This window comes from Electrophorus electricus, chromosome 6 (genome assembly GCF_041902795.1).
Source record: "Electrophorus electricus isolate QZ-2024a chromosome 6, ASM4190279v1, whole genome shotgun sequence".
Taxonomy (NCBI): Eukaryota; Metazoa; Chordata; class Actinopteri; order Gymnotiformes; family Gymnotidae; genus Electrophorus; species Electrophorus electricus.
In genome coordinates this window covers 13130561-13156042 of record NC_137502.1, presented here as the reverse complement: position 1 = coordinate 13156042, position 25482 = coordinate 13130561, and the positions used below count along the sequence as shown (strand labels likewise).

Sequence of the window (25482 nt, the reverse complement as noted above, 5' to 3'; positions counted from 1 at the left end):
AGGGCCAGTACATGGATTGTTCTGTTATTCTGTTTGCTCAGTATTAAAGCTTGTATCTCTATACTCTCATATGGACACATTTATTGTTTTTATTTCGTCATTTATTGTTGATGTCTTGATCATGGGCAGCAGTGAACCAACATATACACCCAGAGATTTGGCTGTTCTCCTCTTTGATTTGAATAATTGAAACACAAGTTCTGTATGAATGTTGTGGTATTCTGTAATTAATTTAATTTGTTTTATGACTTCTTGAGACCTCAAACATATACTCATACACAAATACACACACTTGCCTTTTATAGGCTGCCAGACCTGAGGAAGGACCAGGATCAGAGAAGGGGGTGGCTCAGTTTTGCAAATATGGACAGGCTCAGATAGATAGATAGATAGATAGAGAAAGAAAGAGAGAGAGAAGGAGGGAGAGAGACTGGAGGAGTACTGATTTGACTGTCACTCTCTCTCACACCACCGTGAGAGCCACAGGACACATGCTGTCCTCCAACACACCCACACACAGTCACTGAGAGAGAGAGAGAGAGAGAGAGAGAGAGAGAGACAGAGACAGAGAGAGAAAGAGGGAGGGAGTGTGTATGAGAGAGTGGAGAAGGAGGAAAGACAGAGAGAAGAGACAGTAGGGGGAAAAAAACCCAGTGAAGAGCAAACGGAAGGATTTTGTGATTTCTCCTGAGGAGCTTCTGCTGATAACCCTGGGAGCAGGATGGCTGAAGGAGAGGGAGGGGATGAAGAGATCCAGTTCCTGCGAACGGTGAGTGCCATTTACCCAGAGGGGTAGACTTTGTGTGTGTATGTGTGCCTGTGTGTGCGCATGCATGCACATGTGCGTGTGCACGTGTGTGTGTCCACATGCTCCAGGAGACTGGGGGAGGGCATAGCTATAATGGGGTTTTCATTACTGCTGTTTAAGTAGGCCTATATCATGTAGTAATGTAGTAATTGGAAAAGAAGTCTCTGCATGCTTGCACTTCAAAGTCTTTTCTTGTGCCTGTGTTTTTAGTGTGCAATGCACATGTTTCTTATGCTTATAATGGATTTGGCATCCTGTTCCACCATCACCTGATATTTAGAAATGCTGAATTCCTGTTCTACATCTATGCTGCCCTAGTTAAGTGAGGAACCCATGGCTGTCGCTTTAGTAGACTCATGCCAGTGCTAGGCGTCTAGGCCAACTTTTGACAGATGTTTTTTGAGCCAGCTGCTTTTTCTCTATTTAGAGTAGTTGACTATTTTTATGATCACTCTATTGCCTTTTGGCCTGGATTTTTTGGAGCCTGCTAACCTATTAATTAGAAACATGTGCTCACTGGATCGCAAGCATCCTAAATTCGACAACCGCAATGCAACTTTCAGTCTTTGTTCCAGAATCTTCTTCCCTTTGAGTAGTTGCATGTGCAGATGGACGGTGACTGCTGCATCTGTTAGCATCGTTATCTATTTTTACCCTAGGGGACGGAAAGGAGAGACTTTCAACTAGAGGGCAGATGATGCGGCAAGCAGTTCAGTGGCTTCAGTTTGGGGGGCTTTTTTGCCGTTGCCCCCTCACCTCTCTGTCTAGGCTAAAAGGTTAGATTTGCTTGGATAGGCCAGGCAAACAATACCATGAGACTTATGACAAAACAGGGCTAAGATAGACAGGGACTCCCAGACAGACCAATTTAAACAAGCTATATGCAAGACATCAGAGAGGCCATCTGTTTGTAGGGCAACTCCAAAGACAACATAAAACAGATAGCATGGTCTAATAGGTCATTGGATCTTAATGTGACAATATGCCATTAATGCCAATGGCAAAGTATTTTATTATGTTATTTTATAGATGATCAGCCATTTAATAAACAAACGTGAATGCACTGCCAACAAATAACAAAGATGCCAAAAACCCTGATACAAGGAATCAGCTGCAGTAAGAAACAATTAACCAACTTTCAACATAAGTAACATGAGTGCCTTTTATTACTGATTTACCTGTAACAGGTCTGTAGTAGCATTAGAGGACAACAAAATGAATTTAAACTGATTTCTTCATTAAATGGAGACAAGACTAGCATGTCTTTTATAAAGATGGGGACAGATGAAGGGGAATGAGTATAAATGTTTCAGAACAGTTTCAGTTCACTCTCCCTGGAGATGACTTTCTGGCTGTGGAAAGTTTTCAATCCTTTAGGTCTTTGGAAAAAAGCTCTCTGTGTAATAGCAATAATAAAAATAGCTCCAAATTACAATTGTAGAAGTGTCAAAATGGACAGTGTCTGATTGGAAACATTACAAAGGATTCTTATAGCTAAAGATCAACTTTTTATATTTTTAACGAGACAATAAAACAAATCCTCAAAGCTGTCCTAAATGTGTTAACTGCCAATTTGGAATACTTTCAACTGAGTATCTTATGTTAAATAGTAGAAATTCTAACTTGCTGGCCATGTAATTTATTAAATTACTTTTGCATGGAAATGTATGCTTCTTTTGAGATAATCAGTGTAATGTACTGCACCCTATGTTCTTAAAAGAAGAATACCTGTAGGAGTTTATGAAGGCATGTGTCATTTATCGTATGTAGGTTTGCTAGAGTGGCACCTTTTAGCACTGCAGATGTAAATATGGTTAAGGCAAGTGCACAAAGAGAAATGGCACACATACGTTTCAGCGGAACACTAAACAACTCGTTGAGGTGACGTGGTTTTCATGATCAATTTGAAAGATACTGAAATTAATTTAATAAATAGTTTTTTGTGAATTTGAATTCATATCAATGACAAAGGCAAAAAATGAACTCAAATCAGCACTGCTACTCTGAAAGGAGAATAAACTTGGCGTGATAAACATGTAGCGTCAATCTCTTTTCTTGAGGGCCAGGCTAAATTGTTGTTATGTGAGTTTGACGGTGCGTACAGTACAGTGCCCTGTGGCACTGTTAAGTGACAGCAAGTCGGTCCCAGCTCAGGGTCAAGCAGCCTTTCTATACTTTACCTGTGTCAAGCCTGGAGTGATTCTTTTAGGAAAGAGAGAGAGAGAGAGAGAGAGAGAGAGAGAGAGAGAGAGAGAGAGAGAGAGAGAGAGAGAGAGAGAGAGATGCATGTGACAGGTATGTCTTTGTTTCTAGGAGAGTTAGAAAGGGGAAAGGCAGAGATATGGGGAGACAGGCTCAGAGTGCATTATCGTGTGAGCGTTGGAGCACATTCAAGGGGGTATTCGGGTTGCAAGGTTCTAGGCTCTAACAGCAGTTTCTTTTTATAGTTTTGTCACTATAAACGCCTGACACTCAGGAGGGAAAGCGAGAGACCCTGTGTCCTAATTCTCCTTTGCTTGAATCCATTGAGAGAACTTTGTGTGTGTGTGTGTGTGTGTGTGTGTGTGTGTGTGTGTGTGTGTGTGTGCATGAAAGAGCGCATGCGTGTGGAGCAAGATGTTTCCCTGATCAATGATTTAAATACAGTGATTTTAGGCTTTAGTTATTAGTTATACCTACAGATAAATCTACACACACACACACACACACACACACACACACACACACACACACACACACACACACACACACACACACACAAAGTTCTCTCACAAGATCTTACACAGTAAATAGGTGCATACTTCCATGGTGGCTTGCCTTGCATTGAGGCTTGTGCCTTTATTTTGGTGATGTTACAGAATAATTAAAACCGACCCCCAGTTTGTAATACTATATAATAACACATGTTGGGTCAACTGTGCAATAACTAAATGTTAGTTGTGAGAGCCAGAAACCAGAAGACTCACAAAAAAAATCTTCTCCTCAAAGACATCTCAAAACTCATTAATAAGTAGCTTTGGTTAAGTTAATTATCTGTTTGTAATTGTGCCTGATGGGCAGTTAGCGATGAGAATTTCAGAACATAGCCTACATACTCTGTCATGTATGTTTTATCAAAGCTGCATTCACACTATTCTTTTTACATAATAAGTTCTTACACGTGTGCTGTCTGCCTCAGAAATGACTCAGAATGATGGCTATCTATAAACATGTTTCTGGTGGATATCACAATATCAAATTCAACTGGAAAAGAGTTTTAAAATTCCCTTCATATTGACAATGGCCTCCGGAGAACCTAGGAAAATGATTCAATACCACATACATTTGGTTAAAAACAAATCAAGCACATCAATGTTTAACTTCCTTAGAAGTTAGGTGCTGCAGAGAAAGCCTCTATAGTGTCTGTCTGACTCAGGAGGCATCAGTGCTTCTATGACTCTGCATTATAGCTGTTTATGACTGATGATGAGGCTGCTCAAGTAGCACTTATAGAGAAGTGCTAGTTGTGCCTAATGAGAGCCAGAGAAGACATGTTTATTCATCACTGTACCACCAGACTATTATGAGATAAACAACACAGAAAAATATTCTAATTAAAACTGTGAAAGAAAAAAACATCTAGTTAAATAACCTATAAGCCAGTCATCCACCCCATCAACAGCTGTGCTATAGATTAATGAAGAAAAAAAAATTATATATATATTGCTGTTTTTTTTGGGGGGGGGGGGAGTTTTGTTTTTGTTTTTTTTTTGAGAGAGAGAAACTGGGAAATTGCTTATTAAAATATTTCTGATTTTCTGAGACATGCAGCGGTGACATGTGTTAGTGGGTCGTGTGACTTGAATGGTCGTGGCCTGTAAAGGAGTGGCTTCCACTGGAGCTGCACTATGCCTTCGGACTATCTGCCAGTCAGCAGTACTGCGGAATTCAAGGGTGACAGGTGCAGCACCTCAAAATAGAGTTTGGGGTGAGGGGTAGAAGTGGTTGGGGGGATGAAGATGTTGTTTGAAACTGAAATTACGACCAAATGTAAGGGGTATCCAAAAGCTGGAGAAAGGTGGTCTGTGAAGCCAATATTGTGTTTTGAATAAAACGATAGAAGGGCTAAATGGGCAGCTGTACAGCTATTTTCATGTCATTAAGAGACTGAGAGTCCCCTCCATAAACACCAGCGTCAGTTTTCTGTTTCCCTTCGCTCAGCTACTCCTGTGATGATTCTCTTCTTCTACACCTACACGCATGCATGAGCGCATGCGTCTTTCCTAAACGTTAACACTTCCTTAGAGCCTGGTATGCAGAAGACACAGCTGCTTTCATGTCAGTATAGGGGACTGACTAACAGTCACCTCATTTAAGGCTCTATAAGTTTGGTTTTTCATTTTAAAATCCCATGTTTATGGATTTTACAGTGATTTGTAATTTTACGGTGATTGCATCAATTTGTTTTGTTTGTTACTCCTTGGCATTATTAAAGTGTTTGTAATACTAAGTCAAAATACTGTTGACTGAAACTTAGCATTAATGAACATAAATATTACAAGTGTAAAATAAATGAAAAGGTAGACTTTGTAAACCAGTGTGTAAATCATCTTATAAACCCTATGCTTTGAGAAAACGCTGCTAATTTGGGAGACATTTGTCAATTAAAGTAGCTATATTATGGTACTTGGTGTTTCTTTCAGAGGGATTTCAGGGGGGGACTCGTAATTTACCACTGTTTTGTATTTAATAAAGGTTCACCCCATAGAAGGCTAAATGTAAGGAAAAGCTAGGTCTGCCTTTCTTGTTTCACAATAGTGGTTCATATAGTGCTCCAATATAAGATTGGCTGGCAGCAATGACATTATTAGCGTTCACTATGTCGTAGGTTGTTTTTTTGTTTTTTTTTTAGCATTACCAATAAAATGCATCACTGTTGCAGTGAAAGTGAAATGCTTAATCTAGACGTGTGAAAAGTTGTTAGGTACTTTATGTATAGGACTGTTACACTGTACCATTATTCCGTTCTAATTCAGTTTTTTTTTTGTTGTTGTTTTTTTGGTTTTTTTTTTATTCGGTGAATTTATAGGGCATAAACGTTTACGCCATTGCAAACGGATGCCTTGGCGGTTACCTGATGTGCGTTGCTTGGTGTGTTTGGTTCAAGTTCAAGTTAGCCGTAGGTACTAGCTATGTCCAAAGCTGACTATGGTTGATTATAGTTAAAGTGTGTTTTAACGGAAGGTTTTGTGGATCCCTTTTTGTCGTTTTGTCAACCAGGAAGTGTAATTTAAACATTTTGGTATTCATTCAAAATCACTTCTTCCTTCTGAATTTCATCAACGTCTACTTGCACATAGATTGGTTAGCATCTTAGATGTTTATGTTTAATGTGGTCATTTTGTCAAAATGCTGCCCCCACAAATACCACACTGATTCTTGACCATGGGCAGCCCAACTACTGAGGAAGTGAAATATCACTTAGGGACATAGTGGCAGCAAGCTTCCCATGCGAAGAGCTGTGTGCTTTTTCAGTGCGGATTAGTCCGGGCCAGACAAAAGCGTTTTTAAAAAGGTCAGCCCTCCATGGATCTCACCCCCAGGTATCGACTGTCGCTCTTTTCTTTTTCCTCCCTCTCCTCTGCGTTCTGAGCTCATCCAACCACCTCATCCATCTCTCCATCCATGTCTCCCCACCTGCTGTCAGTGCAGTGGGCTTGAGTCCGATACTTGGCACAAGGAGACCTGTATCAGACCTGTATTGAGAGGGGAATCCCTTGACCATCTCTCAGTACACACTCAGAGACTGTCTCTCGTGTACCCCTGGAGCTCTATGGGTTTTCTGGCTTGCTTTCTTCCCTTATTCTTATCTTGGCTCCTATTGCTGATCCTTTTTGTCTTAAAATATTTAATGATTAATGTTGATCGGCTATCCTGCCTTCTGCTTGTGTTGATTCTGTGGAGGACTGTGTTTATTCTCTGGATAATGATATGGGAATATAGCTAGGCCTATGTTTATAAGAGATTGGTGCTAAAAAAAAAAAAAAAAAAAGCAAGCCTAAAGCATCGGGTTGAATGACCACTTCATTTCCACAGAGCGTAGAGTTCAGTTGGCCTTTGATGGGGGCCCCTGTGGTGCCTCCTGCCTCTCACTGTGGACCAGAGTGCTCTTTTAAACATGATGGTAGGAACCTGTCTGCTGTTGGGGCACCCACAGGAATCACAGCACATTTGTTGACTCACACTGAGCCACACTTCAGTTTGGTCTCTTGAGTTAAGTACCTGAGGACTGAGTAATCACTGCATACAGGCCCCTGACAAGCCATGTCATCTCTCAGTAGACCCTGATTGTAAGTGCCCTCATGGTCGAATTTGGTTGAGTTTAAAGGTAGTACTGTTGTAGCTGCATTATGGTTAAATTGCCAGTACAAAATTTTCAAATTGTCAAAAACTCAAAACTCACCTGATTTTAATTTGTAATTACCAATTTTCCTTTTCATTTAAAAGATGGTAGATAAAACTGCTTCACATTTAGATCTTCTTGCACTCAGTGTAAGCTTGGGTGATAGGTTCAGATTCAGAGAAGCATTCTGACTTCACTGAAACCAGTAAATGTTGAACATTCATATTTTAGTTTAGTGTTGCTTCATAATCCTCTGGTGTATTTATATCTAAATCTAGTTTTGCGAGTAAGAGCATATTTGCCTGAATATAGCCATTGTTCCTTATGAGCATTATCATAACTTAGGTTGACAGTATTATTGGCAAAGAGTAGAGGTCAAGATCTGCATTCATAATAAGGCCATAAAAAGGCATGTCTCAGTTCACTGGCAGCACTATATGCTTGTCCCAGTTGCCTAAACATCCAGATCTTCCTGTGCTTGTCTTACCATGACTCCTGTCCTAAATATGGTTTAGCTGTAATCTTACACCTACAGTGGTCTGCCATCTTCAGTGAGTCCATGTCTTTAGTCCGATAGGTTAGTACAATGCATCAAAATGTTAATAGTAGCACCCCCCCACAACACACACACACACTTTTGTTTACCTTAATCTGATCATGCTTGCAGACCCACCTATGATACATCACTGCCACAAAGCATTGTGGCTTAACAAACCCCCCACCTGCAGGCCTGAAGCAGTCTATATTAGTATGAGTTAAGCCTGAGCATATGAGGCCTAAGAACAGCAGCTTGGTACATAGCTACAGTAAAGCTGATCTCATGTTCAACTCAGACGCACTAGATAGTTGGCTTTAGTCAGCAAAACTATGATTATCATGGGTTTGCTGCCTAAGTGATAACCAGGTTTATATATATATATATATATATATATATATATATATATATATATATAGGTCCATTATCCACTGTTTTGCCTTGCCTTTCCTTGTTCCGGTATGTGTAAACTCTGCTGGTGATTGCAGCAATTTGTAATTCCCCGCAACTTTAGTTAATTCTTTGTGTTCTGAATGTTATCAGCATTCCCAGCATTTGTCACTGGAATTGGAATTACTCAAGGCCAAAACAGAGTTTATTTGTGTTTGGGCTTTGCTTCAGTGAATAGTGTTGGCAATAGAAAACTAATTTCTATCATAAAAGCTTGTATCAAACATACATATTATATTTTTTTTCCGCAGAGAGCACAAAGTCAGAATAATTATCATCTATATTTTTGTATATATTGCCTGTGGAATTAAAAAAAAACTATGGGCTAGACCTGGATAGATGTATTTCAAGCTTCTGTTGCTTTGCCATTTCTGAGCCATGCAGTTGTCTTCCACAAGTCTTTAGCATGCTCAGGTAACCAAGCACAAAACTGTTTTAGTAGCAGTGAGAACCAGGCTGGCAGCGGACATGGTCGGAGTTCAGACAGAGGGAGTCATAGTCAGATGGAGAAGCTTCCATCCGTCATCACTGCTGGTCTTGTGTGCACAACTTCGTTGTCATCTGATCGTTCAGACCCAACAAGCAGTGTGAGTCACCAAAGTAGCGGCTGCTTTTAGAAATTTGGACCGCCGCTCCATCTCCATATCAGGGCCAGGGTCTTACATACACATACACACACACACACACGCACAGGTGTATATTTCTACTCTCAGAAACAAGAGGTAGCCCATGTACCTGTGCAGTAGTTTACCTGCAATATTAGTTTTCTTTTTTCTCCATATTCAATATTTCATAAAATTAGTTCTGTTTTAGATTTATTTTGGTGGTGTGAAGGACAGTTTTATCAGGTTTTACGTATAAGGTGTTAACATGTTTTGAAAATGTTATAATTCAGGTCTGTATCAATAAAAACTTAATGTATAGTTAACTGTCTGTGTTATTGATATATTACCTCCACAATAATGTATAGACATATAGTACTATAAATATTCTATGAAATTTGTACAGTGTGTTTGGAAATTGGTGCTACAGGTGGTTGGGTGAGGCTGGAGAACAGAACAGAGGGCACACTGTCCCCATTTCCTGTTTGTCAGGACAGCAGAATAGCACAGGGAGACAGATTTGGGCTGGAAAAAGATAAATCATGGGCTGACTCTAAAGGGAGGGATGGCACAGCTAAAGAGCCAACAGGCTTTGTCTGAGCTCGAGGGAAACATCTGTCTGCATCATGTTTGATGATGTAATCATCATGTTTCATAATGTCATACATCACATTAACTTTGCTGAGGTGCTGCATACGTCACCAAATAAACATTCCATTCCACAAGCAACTGGACTGCTGAAACCTCCAGTATATACATGTATCAGTCTCTGATAAGAGAGAGAGATGAAAATGTAAAGTTTTAAGGATACATTTAGATTTAAATATGTTACATGAAAAAGGTTTGTTGAGAAATTTTGTTCAGGAGGAAACCATTTGAAGATCATCTAGAATGAGACTGGGGGAGAGTGAGAGAGAGGCATGGCATGCTTCTCTGATGAATGACAGAGGAACAGCTGAGAAGGCACTGTGTCAGATGGAGAGTTCGAGGTGCGAGTGTTTATTGGTATATTTACACTTCAGCCAGCTCCTGAAGGGACTGCCACTGAAGGATAGGTCTGTGGGGGTGTTTTGTTTGAACAACACACCGTCAGCTTAGGAGGTTTTAATTGGACTCACTCCCGTTGTCAAAAGCAGTTGTCGGCTTTGTCATCTGGCCTTGCATGTGTTATTTGATTTACAGCTGCACTATATCTTACTCGTTAATTGTCATTGCAGTACTTGCCTTTGCAGTACTAATACTGCAGAATGCAATATGAATTCTCTTACCAATCACAAAATGTTTGATTGTGTCCTGTAAAAATCCTGACTAATCAAAGGTGTCCCAGATAAGAGTTATGTGGGTGTTGGAATGAACTGTGGCATTTGAATTATCCAACAACCATAAATTATTTTTGATTAAAAAATAGCACAGGCAAGCCTTCAACCACATCACAAGTATACATCAGTGTGTTTTTATTATGCTGTAGGTCACACTATGTAACAATCACAAAGCCCGTTGCCCTGCTCTGAATGTTTTTTTGTCTCTTCTTCTCTATCCCTCTCGCATGCTGTTGCGGGACTGCAGGATGACACGGTAGTGCTCCAGTGTTCAGCGACCATCCTGAAGGAGCAGATCAAACTGTGCCTGTCCTGTGAGGGCTTTGGGAACAGATTGTGCTTCCTGGAAACAACATCCAATGCCCAGGTATTAATCTGCTAGCCTAGTGCTCACAGCATTCTTGACAAAGACTACAACACAGCATTTAGAACATGCTCATTTTGAAGACATCAGAATAGTTAAGATTAATTGTTAATTTCAGAGTAGATTGTTAATATTCATAACCCCTAAAACCAAGTAACTGAAAGAAAACACAGAAAGTCAAATAATGTCAAGGACATCTTCAAAAGTAAGAGATGGTGGTGTCCCTGACAAAATGAGTCAAAAAGTATTCTTAATCCAGTGAAAGTGATTCTTTCCATACAGAATATTCTGTTGCACTGGCCCCTGGCTAAGTAGGGCTGATGTTTTGGTAGTGATGATTTGCTGTTTCCTTGGCTGTTGTTTACATGCCTGTTCTTCCTTCCATTGTCCAGAATGTGCCCCCTGACCTTGCGATCTGTGCCTTCGTGCTGGAGCAGTCACTCTCAGTGCGGGCCCTGCAGGAGATGCTGGCCAATACCGTGGAGATGATGGAGGTGAGAGGCATGGTTGGGACAGGGTTTCTCAAGACCATGGATGTCAGCTGAACCATACATGTTCAGTATTGAGAGAGTTTAAATAGATGGGGTTTTATTTGGATGATTTTGCCAAGATGCTTTCGAGAAAGCAGGCCCATCTTAGACATACCAAATGAGGTTTATATGAACCAAAAACTCTTCATTTGCAAATTTATATAACTGTTGAGAAAGAGATGGCACCTTAGGCTTTAGGTGGGAGGTAAACTATTGTGTGCGTGTGTGTGTGCTTATGCGTGTGTGTGTGTGTGTGTGCTTATGCGTGTGTGTGCGTTCAAGCGTGCGTGCGTGCGTTCAAGCGTGCGTGTGAGTGTGTGTGTGTGTGTGTGTGTGTGTGTGTGTGTGTGTGTGTATTTTTATGTGTCTATCTATGTGTCTGTCTGCATGAGATGCATCAGGACAGGTTCATAGGAGCATAATTAAGCCTTCAAGATGCATTCTTATTGCAACACTTGTATATGCATTTCAGAGTCCCAGAGTAGCTTTCTGGAATTAAATATTTTCTTTTTTCTAATTTATTCTCCTCTTTAGTTTAAGTTTTCTAATTTCTCAGTAGCTCTTAGTTCTCAGAATTACGATTTGCTTGTTGCTATTTATTTTTATTAAATCGAGGTCATTTCAGAGCTGTGGTGGGGTGTCTGGAGGTGATGTGAGTTACATTGCTGTCTTTGGCTTTGGAAGCATTTCCAGACAGCTGTGTAAGGGTAACTTAACCTCATTTACCTTTTGTCTCTTTCCTGATGCCTCATCCCTTTTCTCTGCCGACCATAGGCAGTCGATTTGGACCAATGGGTATGTCTTTACATATGTCTCATACTCACGTGTTCCTCTGTTTACCCCTACCCAATCTAAGCACCTTTCCTCCACTACCTCCTGTCTCTCTCACTCAGTGTGTCGTCTGGATGAAATGAAATGGTGCTGCAGTTACTGTCCACCACCTTGACTTCCTCCTCGGCTTTGATCCTTTGTCACACATGTTCCTCACTTTGTCTACTATTGGCATAGCTGGGCTGGAACGTCATTTGGTTCCCAAATGACATTTCACACAAGAGTTAGCCCTAGAGTAATGAGAGAGAGAAAGAGTGAGTGAGAGTATGAATACAAATCTGTAATATGAGAGAGCAGTGAGTCAGATCCTGGCTAATGCTACAATACTTTTAACCCTTTCCCCTGCTTTGATCTTAATCTAAGTCTTCCGTGGGCTTTATTTTGATAAGACATATAAGGTTGCAAGTTTTCAAAGAAAGCACTGTGTTTCTTTGAGCAATTCAGTGATGGCTGTCAAGAACGTCTCATCATCTAAAGAAACACAGCATCCTCATTGGATTTGTGACACACTACCATTTCATGCAGGACTTCACCATCTCATTAAAACCTTTTCCTTTTTCAGTTCTTCACTTTTAATGGCTTTTCCCTATATGATCTTTTTTTTTTTTTTTTTAAATCACTAATAAATACTAAATCACTCACACTCAGCGTTCTGATTTTTTTTCTCCTTAAGACCAATCCCAGCATGGCACTTTCTCTCATTTTCCTTTCCTTCACCTCTTTTTCTCTCACTCATCCCATTCTGTGATTCTCCTGTAGTTTTATGTCGTCCAGTAAACAGTGCAGAAATGCCCCTCTCTAATCGGTAGTTGAGGACATATTTCATTTAGCCTGTAGTAGTAGCTGGTTATTAAACAAGAGCATGAGGGGCTTCCAGGGAGCAAGGCTTCACCTGATTCTGCAGACAAGGGGCTTTTCCCCTCTGCCGTTGGAAGGCCAGGAATGAGAATGCCATGGCATGTAGCCCAGCGAAAAGTGGCATCAGGAAAACGGGATGTCAAAGGGGAGGGAATGTGACACCTCAGGTGGCAGGAGTTAGGACCCCCTCCCACACCCGCGCTCCAGCTGCTAATGTGGACAGACAGACACATGGTGGCGTAACACACTGACCCAGACCAGTTGACCACCGCTGTCCTGGTGGATTAAGGTGTGCTTAACCTCAGAGACCTGCATTGTCCATTTCTCTTCCTCACACGAGTCATGCTACTGACAGTGATGATGAATATGATAATGATTACAGTGGTAATGGTGGTGGTGGTAATTACTAATAACAACAATAATTGTGTCTTCTCATTTCTAAACCTTACTGGATGTTGAGAAAAGGTAAGCTGACCGCAGGGTGTGACTGGTGTCCTTGTGGCAGCCTTTTGTGATCCCTCCCAGTTTGGTGTGAACTTTGACCCGTTTGTTTACCTGTTAGTTATGTACTCATGTGTGCTTGTCCTGTGGTACTGAGACTCACTTCCTTCAAGTGTGACAGGAGGTGGAGATGCCCAGTCATCTTTGGTGTGGTTTCTCTTCCTTTTCTCTCCCATAATGTTCTGCTTTTGTTTTAAATTCTTCTCTTATTATGTCTCAAAGGATGAAGACTTTTTAAAGGGTGGCTGGTGCCACATTTCACTCAAATACACTCACATACACCCACAAATACACACATACACACACAGGAGTATAGCAGTAATTTTATAAGTGGGCAGGACACAGTTGTCATTAGCTTTAAAAGAGTAATATTTACTGTCTGAAAAAGCCAGTGCACATTCAGTTAAAGAAGTAGACATGGCCCTCAAAGCATTAGGGATGTTTTTCCATATTCCCCATAACCTTTAAATTGCTTGTCTACTTCTGTTTCAACTTGCAAATTATCTCTCCTTCAGAAGAACATTTTTAAAAATATAAGTCCCTCATATATTAGAACAAAGCTCGATCGTTACATTTTGTTTACCTGTTGTTGTTTTTGTTTGTTTGGTTGGTTGGTTTTGGTTTTTGGCACTAAATATGCTGTGTCACAAATTCCCACTAGAACTGAAGAAAAGTTGCTGATCCTGTTGCATGCCTACAACAGGAATAGGACACAGCAATAATAAATTAGCAGCATGTAGAGGAAAATAACAAATTTATTTAGCTAGCTCGAAATGGACAAGATGAACGTTGTTACTGATCAGATTAAACAGCCTTTGATATTGATGATTTAACCCAAATCTCCCCATAGCACCAAAACATTATTTACTTCTGTTTTTACAGCAGTGTGTTTTTGTGTGTTGTGTAGCCACACTGTCCCACTCATTAGCACTGCAAACCAGGCAGCTACTCCTATGTTAACAAACTAGTTATCACAAACATGCAATGAAATAATTTAGTTTTTATGTAGCTGTGTTATGAGAGAGTCCACGCCTACAGGGAACATTTCATTTAGAATACTCATATTGTTCAAAAATCTGACCAATGTCACTGACTAACATGTCACTGAACCCTTTTCTGATAACAATGTCCAACAAATCTTATGCCCTAGTGTTTGTTATTATCTTTTGAGTTAGCTGCAGTTATGCTACATTCTGGCTAATAGGATCACATAGATCACTGACAGATGTATTACAGAATTTTTCTAACTCAGTCAAGAAAATTCATAACAAGTCTGTGCCAGAACATGGCTAAGTTTGCATCTTTCTACAGCTTTTAGCTAACCATTATCTTAGAGAAAATATGAGGGATAGAATGGCATTTCTGTGAAAGTGAAGAGGTCCACCATGTCTGCTACACTCCTGGACATATAAATGCACCAAAGCACCCTCATACATAATACATACATAAAGCATAGCTCCCTGCAGTCTCGGCGAGGGGAAGTTTTAGTCTAACACCTGTCTTTTGTCTGTTTCTTCCCTGCATCTCCAGTCCTCCCAGGGAGGAGGTCACCGGACACTACTCTATGGCCATGCTATCCTGCTCAGACACCACCACTCTGACATGGTGAGGAGTGGCACATACAACTATGCTGGATTTAAAGTTTATATACAAACTATAAAATTATGACCTTTCCCATCACTTTGTGGCAATCACCAACATTCTGTTTCTGACCCCAGGACTGCAGACCACTGCAGCAGTGACCCTGATGTGTAATAAAAAACCCCGCTGTGCCTGATAAAGCTTTACAAGCTCTATGCCCAAAACCATGCAATTAACACATTTGTGTTAAAGCCAGGTTGACAATAGTCTTACAACTAGATAATATCCTGATAAGCAGTGGTCAGAAACCTGTGGTCAAAAGCTAGCTTTGTTAAAGGTGTCTGATGGATTGATTCTATCAACATATGGACTAGATTCAATCTGCACTTTTTAACTGTATTTATGAAAGATGTTTCTAGTGGAGTAGCAAATGAGTATATGGAGAAATGTGCCAGGAAGAATATTTGATGATATGGATGAATGCAGAAGTGCATTCTCTCATATCCTTTGTCCCTTCATAATTGTAGTACCTCAGCTGCCTGACCACCTCTCGATCACTAACAGACAAGCTAGCCTTTGATGTCGGATTACAGGAGGATTCTACAGGTACTTATGCAGTCTTTTACAGGTGTTCACTTTTCAGTTACATTTTTATTTATTTTGTGGGAATTGGTAATGTAAAGGTAACTCTATATTTTAATATTTTTGTTTAGTGCCTGTGTGATCTGGGCTTCATTTCTCTGTAAGTAGAAATGCGAGATGGACCCTACTGTATCCTTAGGTGAAGCATGCTGGTGGACCATCCATCCTGCCTCCAAACAGAGGTCGGAAGGTGAGAAGGTCAGAGTGGGAGATGACCTCATCCTGGTTAGCGTGTCATCTGAGAGATACCTGGTAAGATTCTCATTCTTGCGCTTCATCTTCATTCGTCTTTGCTATGATTGGATGTCCACCCAACACACACACACACACACCTGCCATATCAACATTCCCTTGGCATATGAAACATTATTCTGACTACATCCATGAGGTTATGAGCATACACGAGCTACTGCACTGAAGATGCCTTTGGGTTCTTGCAGCACCTGTCCTGTGCCAGTGGAGACCTGATGGTAGACGCCTCGTTCATGCAGACGCTGTGGAACATGAACCCAGTGTGCTCTGGCTGTGAGCTGGCAGAGGGTATGCACCTTCACCACAGCTCGTACACAACATGCTCATGCACAACACACTCATACAAAACACACCCTTACACAACACACTCATATGCAACTCATATGCAACACACTCATACATAACACACTCATACACTCATATACAACATGCTCATACACACCATACACATACATAACATGGTCCAAATTCCGATGCACTTCCCATGTGACCTTAGGCACTGCTTTAATGTACACATATACATTTTCTACTTTAAACGGCTTCTATTACTTTTGTATAGTCTTTGTTGTTGCTGATGGTTGTAATTGTAGGTTACTTGACTGGAGGACATGTCTTGCGCCTGTTCCATGGTCACATGGATGAGTGTCTGGCTGTTCCGGCACCCGAGCAAGGAGTTCAGCGCAAGTGAGAGAAGAAATAGCATTTGCAAAGGAATCTCTTCTACATTTTATCTAACCATTGCTCAGATTCCTGCTCTCTGCTGGTCTCTCTCCCTCTCTGTCTGTCCCATGTTCTCTCTCTTTTCCCTCTGCATTTTCTTTCTCTCAGCATAGCACAGTATGAGACAGGAACTGTCTGCAGTCAAGCTCGCTCTTTGTGGAGACTCGAACCTCTGAGAATCAGGCAAGGGAAATCGCCCCTATGAACTAATTTGCTGTTGGACAGACACCAGTAATGTTACACTCATTACTGGGGAGTCTAGAAAATGTTAATGGGCAGATAAAGATCTGAGCCAGTAGCCAGGAGTTTCTAGCTTTAACTCTCATGAGAATAACCAGAGTAAGTCTGGAATTTCAGGGATACTGGCTTGAACTGAGCAATCATATGATTAGGTGCTTAAACCTTTACTTTTGTATTTATTTGTGGAGAAAACAAATCTTTAAACCGTCATAAACCTTTTACAGAAAATATGTCTTTGTGTGGAAAAATAGATCAACAGATCGATTTTCAGCATCTTTTAGAACAGAGTTATTTAGGCAGTGCACTTGAAAACTAAAGATCTCTTATCTGACTCAAGGATGGTACGCTCTAATGCTTGCTCCCTGCAGCTGGAGCGGAAGCCACATGAAGTGGGGCCAGTCGTTCCGTGTCCGCCACATCACCACTGGTCGCTATTTGTGCCTGGACGAGGAGAAAGGCCTGATGGTGCTCGAGCCCCAGAAGGCCAACACCAAGCAATCTGCCTTCTGCTTCCGGGCCACCAAGGTTCGCACAAGTTCAACATGTTTAGTTTTGTGGTAAAAAAAAAAAAAAAAAAAGATCATTTATTTTCCTTAAACAGTCGGCCTCTTTTTTCAAGTATTAAGTTCTTATTCCAAGCCCCCCTGTGCTGCTCTGCTTCACCGAGCAGGAGAAGGTTGAGGTGGTGAAGAAGCGCGACGTGGAGGGGATGGGGGTGCCGGAGATCAAGTACGGCGAGTCCATGTGCTTCGTACAGCATGTCTCCACGGGTTTGTGGGTCACCTACGCTGCTCTGGATGCCAAAGCAGCTCGTCTGGGTACCATGAAGAGAAAGGTGCAATATATTAGTGTGGCTTGGAACTGCCAGTTGTGTTTCTCACTTCGTTGTAGCAATGCATAATTAGCGTCAAGCTCATCCATGAGTACTGTCATCTTCATTATGCTTTTTTTTTGTTGTTTAATTAGTGAACTGTTGTGGTTCCTTCATTTGTTGTCCCACTCACAGATGGTGCGATTCACCTGTATGACTGAGGATACTGTGAAAAATGCTTACATGGCGATTGCTAGCCGTCTGGAGTTTTTCTCATCTTCTTCTCCCTCTCTCCTCCAGGTCATTCTGCATCAGGAGGGCCATATGGATGACACGCTGATGATGGCACGCTCACAGATGGAAGAATCTCAGGCAGCGCGGATGATCTACAGCACCACGGGCCTCTTCACACAGTTCATCAAGTATGACACAGTTCCCAGCCCACCGAACACTGACCACAGCAGCCAGTCAGACTGACCCTGCAGGTGAACCATGATTCAGCCTGCCCAGTCCAGACAGGAGTAAACAGGCAGGCATGATCTGGGGCACTTTGAGTCATAATAGTATGGAACAGAACATGTCCGTGAATGATTATTATTATTATTTAAAGAAAATATTGTTTGTGAAATATGAATAGAGAGTAGGCACATGAGCATATTGATAAGGATATTAAAATCCTACTTTAGTTATATTTGTGTGTGTGTGTGTGTGTGTGTGTGTGTGTGTGTGTGTGTGTGTGTGTGTGTGTGTGTGTGTGTGTGCATCTATCACTGACCTGCAGGGGGCTGGACTCTCTGAGTGGGAAGAACAGGGCAACAGGGCCCATTACACTTCCCCTGGACGCGGTGATCCTCTCGCTGCAGGATCTCATCCACTACTTCCGGCCACCGGAGGAAGAGCTGGAGCATGAGGAGAAGCAGACCAAACTCCGCTCACTGCGCAGCCGCCAGAACCTATTCCAAGAAGAGGTAGGTGTGTGTGTGTGTGTGTGTGTGTGTGTGTGTGTGTATGTGTGTATGTGTGTGTGTTAATGTATAGATTATGTATCCTAGACACCGATTAACCTAGATGTTCACAAGGTAAATTTGTGGTGGAAAGTCTCTCTTGGTGTGACTTATTCTTAAGGTTGGTCTTATTTGTGACAGTAACATTGTTTTCTCTGACTGCTCTCTGGATTGCCTGTGATTGTACTGTAGGGAATGATTACCATCGTTCTGGAGTGTGTCGACAGGCTGAACGTGTACAACACTGCTGCCCACTTCTCTGAGTTTGCTGGAGAGGAAGCAGCTGAGTCCTGGAAGGAAATAGTCAACCTGTTCTATGAACTGCTGGGTGAGCCTGGTGCCAAGCGGTAGCGTTTAGCACCTGAAGGACTGAGTTGGGCTGAGGGCTCCCACAGAGAAACACTTGTCATTATTATCATGTATTCAGTTATGTACTATACATGTCCAAGTGCCATTATTTAAATTAACTATTTGCAAGAAATGGTTTCCAAACATCTACAATGAAGAAAATGGCTGCAATTGCCTTTAGCTCCTGTCATCTAGTTGTTATGTAACTCTGTCATTATTGTAAAATAGTGAATTTGCCCCTTTTCACCATGATGTGAAAGAGGTCACCTGAGAGTTTTGTGTAATTATGCATCAATTGTAGGATGAACAGGTGAAGAGCACTGAAATCATGAGTACTTGTTGTTCTGGCTGGCAGAACATGGGTCATCATCTCTCCCCCACCATATTTATTTCTCTCTCTCTCTCTCTCTCTCTCTCTCTCTCTCTCTGCCTGTCTCTCTCTCTCTCTCTCTTTCTCTCTCTCTCTCTCTGACTGTCTCTCTCTTTCTCTTTGTCTCTGCTCTCTGTAGCCTCTCTCATCAGAGGGAACCGTTCAAACTGTGCTCTCTTCTGTGATAATCTCGACTGGCTGGTGAGCAAGCTCGATCGTCTGGAAGCCTCTTCAGGTGTCCGCCATTTATAGTGTTCCATCCCGCTTCTTCAGTAATTTGGCACTTTTTAAATAATGTTCTCATCACTTTGCCCGTTCTCTCTACAGGCATTCTAGAGGTGTTGTACTGTGTTTTGATTGAGAGTCCTGAAGTACTGAACATTATCCAGGAGAACCATATCAAATCCATCATCTCTCTTTTGGACAAGCATGGACGTAATCATAAGGTGCACTGGTTGAGAAATGATTGTTTGAAACCAATGCAAGCACACAGAAACATGGTGTTTGATTTCGTTGTTTTGTCCCTTCAGGTCTTAGATGTCCTGCGCTCTCTGTGTGTGTGCAATGGTGTGGCTGTGAGGTCCAATCAAAATCTCATCACAGAAAATTTACTTCCGGGTCGTGACCTTCTGCTACAGACCAACATCGTCAATTATGTGACCAGGTAAAGTACTATTTGGCACATCCTTCCCTCACCCACTGTTTTCATTGATATGTTCATTCTAGCAAAGGCATCCAAGATATGAGATTTAGGTCTGTGGAAGCTTTAGCACCCCTTCTCTGTTGTTTTGTGCAATCTGTTGCGCAACTCAGTGATTGTTGAAAGGATTTTTCCTTGGCTAAGGTTTTTGACCTCTTGTCTCTTCAGCATGAGGCCCAATATCTTCCTAGGGACATGCGAAGGCTCAACACAGTATAAGAAGTGGTACTACGAGGTGATTGTAGACTACGTGGAGCCCTTCGTGACAGCACAAGTTTCGCAACTGCGTGTGGGCTGGGCCATGACTGTGGGCTTCAGTCCCTACCCCGGCGGCGGAGAGGGCTGGGGGGGTAACGGCGTCGGAGATGACCTCTACTCATACGGCTTTGACGGGCTTCACCTGTGGTCCGGTGAGCATGGATGTCTTGATCTGGCTCTGAAGTTCTTCTATCCTCAACTGTTGCATGCCTCAGACAAAACTGATGTCACTAGCGAATCCTATTCAGTCCAAGTTTGGTGCTTCCAGGTCATGTGTCACGTCAGGTGGCATCACCCAATCAGCACATCCTGGCCGCTGATGATGTCGTGAGCTGTTGTCTGGATCTTAGCGTGCCCAGTATTTCCTTCCGCATTAACGGCCATCCCGTGCAGGGCATGTTCGAGAACTTCAACTTGGATGGCCTCTTCTTCCCTGTCATAAGCTTCTCAGCTGGTGTCAAGTGAGAATTTGTGTCTGTAATTTAAGTTGACATAAAGCTGGACTTTACTGTTTGTTGATAAAGCACAGAGTAGACTTTTCTTTGAAAAGGTACATTTCCACTCTTGCTTTGAAGGTGCAGAGACTCAAGGTGCATTATTGGGTATCCATTCAGTGTCATAACTTCACTAACTTGTTATGTCTTTGATCTCTCAGAGCTCGATTCCTATTGGGTGGTCGTCACGGTGACTTTAAGTTCTGCCCTCCCCCTGCCTATGCGCCATGCTACGAGGCTCTTCTGCCCAAAGAGAGAATGCGGATTGAGCCCATTAAAGAGTACAAGCATGACTATAATGGAGTCAGAAACCTGCTGGGGCCCACAATGTCCCTCACACACACCTCTTTTACACCCTGTCCTGTGGACACTGCCCAGGTACTCCCTCAACCCTTTCATCTTTGTTTTTCTTTCTCCTCAGCTCTTTCAAGAGCTCATTGCTATATACACTGCAAAAAGTATGTGGTGCTCTATGCAAAACTGTATACATGTAGTGCTTTGGTAAAGTAGGGTAGTTTCAGTTCTGTCAAGTTTGTCATGTGCTCAGAAAGTCATACAGTTGTAGACTGAAATGTTTGTGAGGCTTGGGTGCGCTACAACTATGCTTTGTGAAGTAGGAAATATGAATAACGAATTAAAATACTATATATACATGGAAGGAGGAAATGTATGTACTCTGCAATTTTATATAAACAATAAAATTAAAAGAAGTATAGAATATATAGGGTGAAGAAGTATGTTTTGGTTATGTAGGAGTAAGTGCAGCTCCTAACTAAGGACACTGTAGACTGTGTAGTTAGAATATGTGACAAGGGTAGTAAGAAAAAAAAGAAATATATTAAATATATGGAGTGTATAATAAATATGATAATATATTGCACATAAACAGGACTGAGTCCTTAATGACAGTACTGTGATAATACTACTTTTAGAAATATTGCAATATACCCCAAAGTGACAGAGACTAAATCAGATTGTTTATGGGTGTCTTATCAGTGTGAGTAGATACATAATAAATCTTACCCCAGTGGTTTGGTGTAGTAATGTCTGTGACTGTAAGTATTACATCTGTGGTTTGGTAATATCTGTGACTGTAAGTGTTGTTGCCCCTGTGCTTTGGTAGATTGTATTGCCTCCCCACCTGGAGCGGATCAGGGAGAAGCTGGCAGAGAACATCCATGAGCTATGGTCTGTAACTCGCATCGAGCAAGGCTGGACATATGGGCCTGTAAGCAGCTTGCTTGCTTTTTTGTCTTTTGAACTTTTTTTCTTTCTTTCTATCCATCTTTCTTCCTTTCACCCTTTCTCGACCTCCCACAGACACACACTCACATTCGCATACACTCACACACAGAGGCATTGACCTTTATCGTTCATCTTCCTCAGTTCCGTGACGATAATAAGAAACTCCACCCGTGCCTGGTGGACTTTCTGAGTCTCCCAGAACCTGAGAGGAACTACAATCTGCAGATGTCTGGGGAGATTTTAAAGTTAGTGAGAATTCCAGCCTGCTCACATTTTTTTCTCTTTCCTCTTTATAGTCATTTGATGCTCATTGCCTTGTCCCTTAACATGGACATTGTCTGTATGTTCTGTTCGGGAATGTCTCAGGACACTCCTGGCTCTTGGCTGCCATGTAGGTATGGGAGATGAGAAAGCAGAAGAAAACTTGAAGAAGATCAAACTTCCCAAAACGTATGTACTGGGTCACACTGTTTTGGGACATAGTTTGTTTTTTTTCTAAGTGAAATGCTAAGATGTACTTTAATATGGAGCAAAGAGATTACATGAGTTTTCTTTTAAAATGGCTGAGTGTATCTGGGTATAGGAACACACTCAGTTGTGACACTCTCTGTCCTGGCCTGTCAGGTATGTGATGAGCAGCGGCTATAAGCCTGCCCCTCTCGATCTCAGCCATGTGAAGCTCACGCCCAACCAGAACCAGCTGGTGGAGAAGCTGGCAGAGAATGGGCACAACGTGTGGGCCCGCGACCGAGTGAGGCAGGGCTGGACCTACAGCATCGTCCAGGTACGCAGACCTCTGATATGAGGACTGTGCTGGTTGTGTTCATCCATCTCTCCCCCACCTGACAAAGAAACGGTTCACTTCAAATTAATGCTATACGTCATATAGTGAATGTAAACAGAATTGAATCTGGCCGAATTGTATTAAGGGGTGGAGATGTTCATTACTGTCAGTATCCTCTTTTTGTCACTGCCGTGCTCCTCAGGACATCATGAATAAGCGTAACCCTCGCCTGGTACCGTACAGTCTGCTGGACGAGAAAACAAAGAAAACCAACAGAGACAGTGTCAACAACGCCGTGCGCACCCTCATTGGCTATGGGTACAACATCGAGCCTCCTGACCAGGAGAGCAGTGAGTATTTTTCAAGCTCCTTTAAGTTTCTACTAGTCTTTTAGATCGGTTTTCCCAGCGTTCATTGTCACAGTATAAGCAGCACTGTATAACAGCACTATTATAGACGTTGAAAAGCTGGACATCATGGAAACCGTGGGCCACACACATACAAAAGATTTTTGTTAGTTGTGCTAAAGTGATAATCCCTAAATTGCAATTTACTACTGTGCTTACTTTTCTGTCCAGGTACACAGGGAATATTTTGACAGACATAAAATCTGAAGACAATTCCCAACCTCAAAATGTCCTCTTATTCTTATCCTCCCTGACCTTGTCCTATTTTGCCCAATTTGCTGTCCGTCTTGCCCTCAGGTGGTCATACATCAGACAACACCCGTGGAGACAAGGTGCGCATCTTCAGAGCCGAAAAGCAATACGCCGTGACCTCAGGCAAATGGTACTTTGAGTTCGAGGCGGTAACCACAGGGGAGATGAGAGTGGGCTGGGCTCGGCCCAACGTGCGTGCCAATACTGATCTGGGAGCAGACGAGCTGGCCTACGTCTTCAATGGGAACAGGGTGCGTGTAATATGTTCAAAGACATTAGAGCTGTACACTGTGCACATATACTGTATATGTAGAAGCTTCTACTGATTTTTCACCTTCACAGGTTAGTGGTGTCAATAGATTATACACCTAATACTTAATCCATAATTAATATTACATATCATTTTAATTAAACATTTGTTATAACATTTTTAATGCATTAATCATATTATTAATTAAATTATTTGTTTATGACTTCTTTTAGCTTTAATGCAAATACACTAGTACAGAGATAACCCTCACACTCTTTAGAGGAAAGGACAAGTAGATTTCAGAGTCCTTGTAAACTTAGTGAAATAGTTTATTTAAGATTCTTTTTCAGCAGTTACTGATGATAAACCATATTATGAAAATATGGATACAGCAGGGAAACCTTGTTGTTGAGAGGAACAGTGGTACAGGTACAAATAAGTGACGTCTGCATGCTGGTTTTCTCTTCAGGCTCAGCGCTGGCACATTGGGAACGAGCCGTTTGGTAGACAGTGGCAGTCTGGTGATGTGGTGGGATGCATGATCGACTTGGTGGAGATGAACATCATGTTCACTCTGAATGGAGAGATGTTAATCAGCGATTCTGGGTCTGAAATGGCCTTTAAAGACATTGAAATTGGAGAAGGTGAGTGCATCTAACTCTAGACCATGACTGGTTTCAGATGGACTTTATAATAACGAGGATGGGGTGTTATAGAGTAGTGTTGTTTGAGCTTTTGCCACTTTGAAAAGAGTTACCTATTTATTTCTTATAAAGAGGCTCGGATTTAACCGTTCTCTCAAGCAGTTCTCTTCTTTGTCCACCAGGTTTCATCCCCGTGTGCTCACTGGGCCTGTCCCAGGTAGGACGCATTAACCTGGGCCAGAATGTGAGCAGCCTGAGCTACTTTGCCATCTGTGGTCTGCAGGAGGGCTTCGAGCCGTTCGCCATCAACATGAAGAGGGACATCACCATGTGGTTCAGCAAGAGTCTGCCCCAGTTCGTTCCAGTGCCCACAAACCACAACCACATTGAGGTACTTCTCTCTTAATAGCACTGAAGTGCTACTCGTGCATATTTCATGAGCATCTATAATATGCGAATTGAAATTATACAGAATTCAGTATAGAGCACATTTTGACACAAATTGTATGTATGATCTGGATAAATTATATACACCTCTGTTGCATTTGTTAATAAGATATTAGTGAGTCGTATTGCTTCTGCGGCTTCAGGTGTCTCGTGTGGACGGTACAGTGGATAGCGCCCCCTGCCTGAAGCTCACGCACAAGACTTTTGGCTCCCAGAATGCCAATACGGACATGCTGTTCCTGAGACTGAGCATGCCCATCCAGTTCTATGAGACATTTAAGGTGCCTGCAGGGACCACCCTCCTCACCCGCGCCCTCACAATCCCAGAAGACGAGGTCCTGGAGGTGGATCCTCACTCGGAATACGAGGTACTGAAGAAGTCAGCCAGCCGGAAGGAGCAGGAGGAGAAAGAGAAGGAACCATCGATGCCTAAAGACCTCCCAAGCATCAAGGAGAATGACAAAGACACTGCCTCTGAGAAAGGCAAAAAGAAGGGGTAAGGATAGATCTCAGAATGATATGGGTATTTAAAAGTAATTGGACATTGACATAATTCCTGTTGCCTTTAACTAAAACAATGACTTTGAAGTTAAGGTGCAGAAAGTCAGCTTTCAGTTTGGATTTATGTGTATTGTGAGAACTGTGTAGGAATCGCACACTCCCTATTTCAAGGTCAGTTGGCTGCGCAGTTGTTGCTTGTCAAGCTGTGTCGCTGTATCAGCTAACAAAAGGTCTACAGCTGAATCTGTGTATGATGCTTGTATCTGGAAACTGTTGCATCTCAACAAAAAAAAGTGTAAATGTCAGTAAAGTTTGCTGTGATTAGACAGAAAAACAAGAACAAATGGATCAG

At 41.9% G+C, this 25482-nt stretch overlaps 1 protein-coding gene across 15 annotated transcripts in view; it reads left to right on the top strand.

Moving 5' to 3' along the window:
- The first annotated feature begins 425 nt into the window (after nt 1-425).
- The window catches only part of LOC113576609 (ryanodine receptor 1-like), a 64142-nt gene continuing 39085 nt past the window's right edge, over nt 426-25482 (top strand). For 12 of the 15 annotated variants that reach the window (XM_081715562.1, XM_081715560.1, XM_081715556.1 and 9 more), the window contains exons 1-30: nt 426-769; nt 10344-10463; nt 10853-10954; nt 11765-11785; nt 14711-14785; nt 15289-15367; nt 15543-15655; nt 15844-15943; nt 16246-16339; nt 16484-16558; nt 16984-17140; nt 17286-17450; nt 17727-17848; nt 18208-18394; nt 18623-18758; nt 19288-19383; nt 19476-19594; nt 19679-19812; nt 20017-20258; nt 20375-20567; nt 20762-20978; nt 21724-21828; nt 21987-22090; nt 22212-22295; nt 22470-22629; nt 22832-22979; nt 23334-23539; nt 24008-24182; nt 24365-24573; nt 24773-25125. In XM_081715562.1, coding sequence (XP_081571688.1) covers nt 722-769; nt 10344-10463; nt 10853-10954; nt 11765-11785; nt 14711-14785; nt 15289-15367; nt 15543-15655; nt 15844-15943; nt 16246-16339; nt 16484-16558; nt 16984-17140; nt 17286-17450; nt 17727-17848; nt 18208-18394; nt 18623-18758; nt 19288-19383; nt 19476-19594; nt 19679-19812; nt 20017-20258; nt 20375-20567; nt 20762-20978; nt 21724-21828; nt 21987-22090; nt 22212-22295; nt 22470-22629; nt 22832-22979; nt 23334-23539; nt 24008-24182; nt 24365-24573; nt 24773-25125 — 4139 coding nt within the window. In that variant the 5' untranslated portion in view covers nt 426-721. The remainder of the gene's footprint in view (nt 770-10343; nt 10464-10852; nt 10955-11764; nt 11786-14710; nt 14786-15288; nt 15368-15542; nt 15656-15843; nt 15944-16245; nt 16340-16483; nt 16559-16983; nt 17141-17285; nt 17451-17726; nt 17849-18207; nt 18395-18622; nt 18759-19287; nt 19384-19475; nt 19595-19678; nt 19813-20016; nt 20259-20374; nt 20568-20761; nt 20979-21723; nt 21829-21986; nt 22091-22211; nt 22296-22469; nt 22630-22831; nt 22980-23333; nt 23540-24007; nt 24183-24364; nt 24574-24772; nt 25126-25482) is intronic. The other 3 variants (XM_081715563.1, XM_035525299.2, XM_027008811.3) reach the window with 1 other exon arrangement.